At 62.1% G+C, this 6,977-nt stretch overlaps 1 protein-coding gene across 1 annotated transcript in view; it reads right to left on the reverse strand.

Annotated features, from left to right (window-relative positions):
* Window positions 1-1,466: 1,466 nt before the first annotated feature.
* SAFB2 (scaffold attachment factor B2) overlaps window positions 1,467-6,977 on the reverse strand; it is a 30,202-nt gene continuing 24,691 nt past the window's right edge. The window contains 7 exon segments of the mRNA XM_029916456.1: window positions 1,467-1,863; window positions 2,159-2,225; window positions 2,335-2,447; window positions 3,677-3,804; window positions 4,656-4,698; window positions 5,858-5,998; window positions 6,834-6,977. The exon segment at window positions 6,834-6,977 is cut by the window's right edge and continues 14 nt beyond it. Coding sequence (XP_029772316.1) covers window positions 1,710-1,863; window positions 2,159-2,225; window positions 2,335-2,447; window positions 3,677-3,804; window positions 4,656-4,698; window positions 5,858-5,998; window positions 6,834-6,977 — 790 coding nt within the window. The 3' untranslated portion in view covers window positions 1,467-1,709.

Genomic DNA, 6,977 nt, shown 5'->3' on the forward strand with positions numbered 1-6,977 from the left:
GGAACAGGCTCTCCCACAGCCCCAGGAGGTGGTGGCCCGGACGACACGTGAACTTCTGGCCTCCAGAGCCCCGAGGACAGACTGGCTTCAGAGCACCCGGTTTCCGGCACCCTAGCGAACGGCCCAGGCCCGCGAGCCAGGCCCAGCCGGTCGGGAAGGGGCCGTGTCGCCCCCGCGGGCTCCCAGAGGCGCCCCGGCTGACGGCCCCCACCCTGACCCCCCCAGGTTGAGTGCGGCTTTTATCACCCCACACGGGACGCGCAGACCCGGGCCCAGACTCCGGGCGGTGGGGACGGCTGGGGCCCGTGCAGGAGGCGACGCGGAGGCGGCATCGTGTCCACCTGCCGCTGGAAAATGAGGCGGGGGCCCTGCGGCGGGGGCCCTGCGGCGGGGGAAGCTCACGAGGGACTTACGCGCCGCGGTTCTGACGAGCGGACGCCAAGGGCCAGCGGCCCCCTGCCTCTCCCGGGCCGGCCTCGGCGGCAAGCTGGGCCGGGTTTCCACATTGCTCTTTTCCAACTGAACAGCCCAGCGGGGCGGGGACACAGGCCACTCCAGGAGAGCAGGCGATTGCTCAGCTGCCCGTGGGGCGGCTGTCCTAGTTACGGATGGAATCCAGGTCCCCAGCAGGCGGCACGGGGGTTAACTCTCACCACGCCGGACCAGGGCCACGACCCGCGGGAAGCGGCGCTCCTGCTCACCCCAGGGCCCCCCCACAGGCACCCCCTCCCTGTTCACGAGGGGTCAGGCTCGGGCCCCGGACGCCCCTGCTGGTGCGGGCAAAACTGTGCTCCCTCCGGGAGCAGCTCTCCCGGCCGTGCCCCACAGGGGGCCCTGGATTGGAGGGCTCATGTGACGCACGCACGGCAGCCAAGGGCCGAGCCGGGCAGGCTCTGGGGACAAAATCAGCATCGTTTATCACCACCAGTGAGGAAATGACATATGAAACGCAGGGCCTGCCCTCAGCCAGACCCCCAACCCCGCACACCATCACTGGACGTCCCCCCGAGGAACGCTGGCACAGGGGTGAAGCCACTGGTCTACGGGCCCACGATGTTTGCCCCCCTCCCTTGATCTAGTTCTGGGGGCACCTGAGTGCTCAGCTTAAGTGTCCGACTTTAGCTCAGGCAGGTCATGATCTCACAGTTTATGAGTTCAAGCCCCACGCCAGGCTCTGTGCTGACAGCTCAGAGCCCGATTCATTCTCTCCCTCTCTCTCTCTGCTCCTTCCCCACTCGTGCCCTGTCTCCCTCTGTCTCAGAAACAATACCTAAAAAGTAAAAAGAACTCCTAACTCGGATCCCAGCCCTGCCGCCTACTACCAGCTCTGAGACCTCCCGTCATCTGTAAGGAGGGGAGACGGGGGGTGGGGGAAGACCCGGTCCAGGGGCCTCTACGCAAACGCACAAAGGCGCCGCTGACGTCAGCCATGTTCTCTGCTCTGGAATCACTGTGACACACACCAGTGCGAACCATAAACTTTTATTATTAATGGAAAATGGAATGCCTTGTTAACAGAAATCTTTTGTCTTAAAAATGGCAGAGAAGAACACGTTTATTAAAAAAAAAAAGTGAATTCACATTGTATCCAGCTACAACATGGTGGCAGGATTTGCTTTTGTTTCTTAAAAGACTCCACAAGTTCAAGGTAACTCTGGCTGAGATTCAACAGTGCATCTGCCTACCTGGAAACTCGGAGTGAGTGGGGTTTAGTAGCGGCGGGTGAAGTGGGGGTACGGGTGGGGGTGGGGGTGCGGGTGCGGGACCCTGCTGCCCCGGTCCTGGCCGGCCAGTCCGCCTTCCAGTCCGCCGCCGGGCACCAGGTGACCCTGGGAGTGCCCGCCTTGTGCAAAGCCGCCTCGCCTAGGAACAAAGGCGCACGTTTTGTCCCCTCGAAGTGCCTGACATCTCGCCGTGGCGCGGTGCAGCGCGTGGCTGTGCAGCCTCTCCACCCCCCGGCTTTCCCGGGAGAGACCACTGGTCCCAGGCTGCGCACCGGGCAAGGAGCCTCGGGACTTGCTGCCAAAGCTGCCAGGAGCCGCTTTTCAGACTCGTTATCAAAACGCTCGACCCAGCAAGTTGACCAAACAAACATGCAAAGAAGGGAAAGGAAATGAGGGGCGGGAACAAATCAATTTTATCTGTGCACCAAACTTACCCCGACATCCCGCCCCGAGCTGCGATGTGTCCCGGCCCCGAGGGTCCCGACAGGCCCCTCTCACCACCTGGGAGAGAGGAAAAGAGGTCTTGGAAGTGCCCGAAGCCTCTGCGACTGCCCCGGGCCCCCGGGAGCGCCCGGAGCCCACCTGCACCCCCGCATGGGTCGGCCCCTACCTTGCCACCGCGCGTGCTCCCGGCCCGCCGTGCCCGCCTCCACCGAGCCCGGCCACACGCGCTCCTGATGCTCCTCTAGCCGCTGACCGCGCTCCGTCCAGTCACGCCCGCCCCTGCGGCAAGACAAAAGGTGGATGTTCGGGGGTCTGCGCCCACTGCGGGGAGGCCGACCTGGCCTGAGGCCAAGGGTCTCTGAGAGGAAAGGGCAGAGCCTGAGAACAGATGCGGCCTCGCGAGACCCACGTGGCCAGTGAGCACAGCGACCGCCGCAGCCACACACACACAACGCGCGGGCTGGGCCGGCGGCAAACGGACAGACGCCACGTGCTTCCGGGCACGCGGAGGCACAGGGATCCGCACACGCGGCTGGTGAGAGCGGACGTGGGGGCGGCAGGCACCCACCCCAGGCACCGGGAATGACTGTTCCCAGCAGCAGGGCTGTGACAGCCCCGAGGCGGGACCCAGCCCGATGTCCAGCAGCGAACGGGCGGAGACATAAGACTTGTTCTCTCCTCGCGTGGCTGGTTACCGAGCCACAGAAAGGAATGAACTGTGCACGAGGTGGCTGTGTGACTGGACCTTGAAAACGCCATACGGAGAGAAACCAGACACAAACGGCGGTGACAGGAGACATGTGACGTCACTTGTGTGAGATGCCCAGAGCAGGCTGCCCCAGAGCCAGACGGCAGGTCAGTGGGCGCAGGGACTGGGGTGGGGAGGGGCTGCTAACGGGGCTTCCCTTGGGGACGGGCTGCGGTGATGCGCGGACCACTCTTGAACACACTGGAAGCCATCGCGCTGCACACTTCAACTGGGTGAGCCATGTGGTATGTGAACAACGCTCAAAAAAGTTGTTTAAAAAAAAGTTTCAGAGAGAAAGTCCAGGTGATACAAATCCAAGTCCACCGCGCCGGCACCAGCAGCCACCAAGGGGGTCCAGGAATGCCTCCCAGACGCTGCCGGCCCAGCCCGCGCTCAGAGCTGCGGGCAAGGAGCCCCCCGGAGCCCCCGACACCCGTCTTCGCGGGTGAAGGCCCGACTGCCCCACACCGGGGTCGGTGACGGCACTCCCTGCACCCTCTCTGCAGAGGAGCCCCCGGTTACATTCCCCACGGTATTCAAGAGAGCGGAGCAGGTTGCTCGTGAAAAGACGGCTTCTCATCGTTCCTCTGTCTGAGCGGCACACTCTTCACCTGACACCTGAACCCCCACCCGGAGACGAGGCAGAACCTTCTGGCACACACACAGGTCACCCGTCCCAGAAGTGCCCGCAGGCCCCGGGGACAGGGGTGGCAGTGTCCTGGGGCAAGCTACGAGAGGCTGTGGGGCCGGCCCTCCTCACCTGGGGGGGGGTGGCCCCCGGCCCTCGCTCATCCTCTTGTCGGAGCCGTAGCCCCCCCAGGCGTCTCGGGAGTCTCGGCTGTGGCGCTCTGCGGGTGCTCCGTGGCCGTGGCGTTCGTCAGAGTAGTGCTGGAAGGCACAAGAGGACAGGGCGACCCTAGCCACGCCATCCTTGGACAGGCCTGTGAACCTGAAGCTGTTGCCCCCGCCTGCTGGGCTGTGGCCCCGAGGGCACCTACCCAGGCCCTCTGCTCCCTGACCCCTTCCTGAAGACCTCCCGAGCACCCCTGGAGCCCCAGCCCCAGTGCCACACCAAGTGCCAGCAGGCCCTGTGAGCACGGAGAGCCCTGCGCCTGGTGGCTCTGCTGAAGGGTCCCCGAGGAGTCAGTCAGGACAGCTCCTCTTTGACGATGCCAGGCGGGCCCCTCCCACACCCCCGGGACAGGCAGTGCCCTCAGCCCGCTGTGCGCACCCTCCTACGGCGGCAGCAGCGGCCTGTCTCGCTGTGACATTGGAGGCAGGTGCCGTGGACAGGAGTCGCTCAGCACCCCTGGCCAGCCAGCCCTGCACTCAAAGACCCAGCACATCTTTGTAGCGGGAGAGAATCATGTGATGTTCCCTCAAAAACCACACCGCAATGGCAAGCAGGCGTGACCCCGATGCCCAGCCCCAAGCCCCCTCTCCGCGCACTCCTCGCGGGGCGCCTGCAACGGAGACACAGGGGCGAAACGCCTGACAGGCTGAGTCCCCGCGTGGGGTGCTGTGGGGCAGCCACAGCGCCGGCACTGGAGGGCGTTTGAAGCCAGTGGGCAGCCCAGAGAAGCCTGCCGTCTGCTACGGCCCAAATGAACCAAACACCCACCCCGCGTCCTCGAAAACACCAGAACTCCCTGCCAGAACACAGTCATGCGCACTTCCACGCACCCCCTGCCCTCCCAGAAGCAGGTGCGCCCCAGGCTTGTGGTCTGAGTGTTACTTACTTGCCCATCTCGCTCTCCCATCACTGACCTTGAACCTTCCCTCCTGCAAAAGGGAAACATCTCATTCCAACGGCCGCTGACGGCACTAGGCAACATTTCGGCGGGCCGCAAGAGTTCCACAATTGGGGTGCTTATTCTATTTCACCCAGTAAGAACTGTAAACTGCTGGCCTGTGAAAAAAAGCTGGCTTGCATCTAAAGCCTTCTTCCGGGGAGTAGGAGCGGAGCTGGATCCTAAGAAGGTGGGAATAAAAATTTCACTGAACTAAAGTCCCCTGGAGGGATCTCAGATATAGAGACCCACACCACGCAGCCAAAGACTAATGTATTTGTGGACTGGTGACAGGATCTGGGCCTAACAGGAGGCCTTAGAGAGTCCCTGACCTCTGGTCTGCCCCAGGACACGTGATGCACAGCAGTCTCAGACCAACTGCAGCCACGACTGATTAAATGAGGGGCTTTTCGGCTGCCTCTCGCCCACGCTCCCTTCCCTCACGGAGGAGCTAATGAACGGTGAAACGGCTTAGGGACATGCAGCCCAGGGGACCATGATGACAACCCCAGAGAGAATTCTTAAACTAGAAAATCGAGGGCTGTCTTCCTAATGAGCTATATGTATATATTTTGCTCGTTCAAGAAGACACTGACTGACAAAAGGCCTGGCTAAAAGCCCGTGGACCTGCTCAGACGCAGCCGGCCTAGCACGGCTCCCCCACGTTGTCTGGCTGGTTCTGGCACCCCGCGCCGGCAGGGAACCCCTCAGACGTGGACAAGGCCTGCCCTGCCTGCAAGGGCTCGGTGCCTTTCTGGAAGCTTCTCTAAATGCTTCCTCACCATAAAAACAAGGACGGGGAGCAAAGGCTGGGAGAGAGCCCCAGGGAGCCGTAAGGCCCGAGAGTGGGCCACAGAGAGCTGAGTGTGGGGGTGCTGAGACGCAGGAATCACCCCAAGCCCCCGACCTGTGAAGGGGGCAATGAGAGAAAGGAGGAGAGCCCTCCTGCCACACAAGCAGAGGACACCCTACTCGAGCCCTGAGTCCAGCGTCCTGGTCAAGGCCTGTGCCTCTAAATCCCACATACAGCGGGTCGGCCAGCCACTAGGAGTGTCACAAGTGAATGAGACATCAGAGAGTGACCAGAGACCTATCCCTGCATCAGGCTCGGCCAGCTCTGTCCGTGGCTTCGGGAGAGAGTGGGTGCTGACCTGTCAGCCACGTGGTCCTGGTACTGGCCCCGATCTCGATGGTCAAAGTCGTGGAAGCGGTGGCCGGGCCGAGGGAAGTCCGGGCGGTACCTGTCCTCCATGGGCACACGCTTTGCCTCCGGCCAATAAGCATCGTCGCGCCTATTTTTCATGTTTGTAAAGGATAGGAATTGCATTTGTGAGCGAGAACGAAAGACACAGGGAAGGGGCGGAGGTGGGGAGGGGAGCTCTCTCCAGGCCCAGCACCATTTAAAATGTCCTGCAGGGCTAATCTCCAAACATTCAATCATTATCGCTTTGATTTGATAAATTAACCCCCCCCCCCCACCGAACTGCCAAGAGGCGTGCCGCCGCTCTCATCTGACGGTCCCTAAAGGAGGCTGCTGGCAGCTAATTGTATCACCAGGCTGTTAATACCTTGATCCCCGCGTGAGCTCAGATGCGAGTGAAATGAAATATTGGATTCTTCTGGAATGGCATTCTGAGCTGCCACATTTTCACCTTCCTGTCTTCTATAATAAACTGAACCTCCCTCTGAGTTTTTTTTTTACAAAAGCAAAGGGATTAGATCGGGTGACACTGAAGTGCACGCGGCTCGGGACAGCATCCAATTCTCTTCCTCCTGATTTTTACCAGAAAACTAGGCTCATGGGTGGCGGGGTGATGGGTGACCGTCAATTAAGCAGCTCGGAGGAGCTGGAGACCAATAAACCTACTTTGAGAACGGGAAGACAATTTCCTTTTCCAAGTGCAGCCCGGTGCCTACCCCCGCCTGGCCGGTGAGCCGGCGCCTAGCCCCAGCCGCGCGGCGACAGATGCCTGGGGGGCGCTCCCCCGGGAGCGGAGGGGTTGACTATATAAGCAACGGCACCGCGGCGACCATCAGACTCCCTGTGCGTTACTCGGCCACCAGACACCGCAGGTCCCGAGACGGAGAAACCCCGTCAGCCGGAGGGGCAGGACCGCGGGCGCTCACCGGCCGTCCACGTCGTAGGGCCTGCGCAGCACCGGCCGCCGCTCCTGCTCGTAGCGCAGCTGCTCCTGCTGCCGCCGCAGCTCCTCGCGCTCGCGGTGGATGCGCTCCTGCTCCTTGCGGCGCTCGCGCTCCACGCGCATGCGC

The sequence above is a fragment of the Suricata suricatta genome, chromosome 12 (assembly GCF_006229205.1).
Source record: "Suricata suricatta isolate VVHF042 chromosome 12, meerkat_22Aug2017_6uvM2_HiC, whole genome shotgun sequence".
Classification (NCBI taxonomy): domain Eukaryota; kingdom Metazoa; phylum Chordata; class Mammalia; order Carnivora; family Herpestidae; genus Suricata; species Suricata suricatta.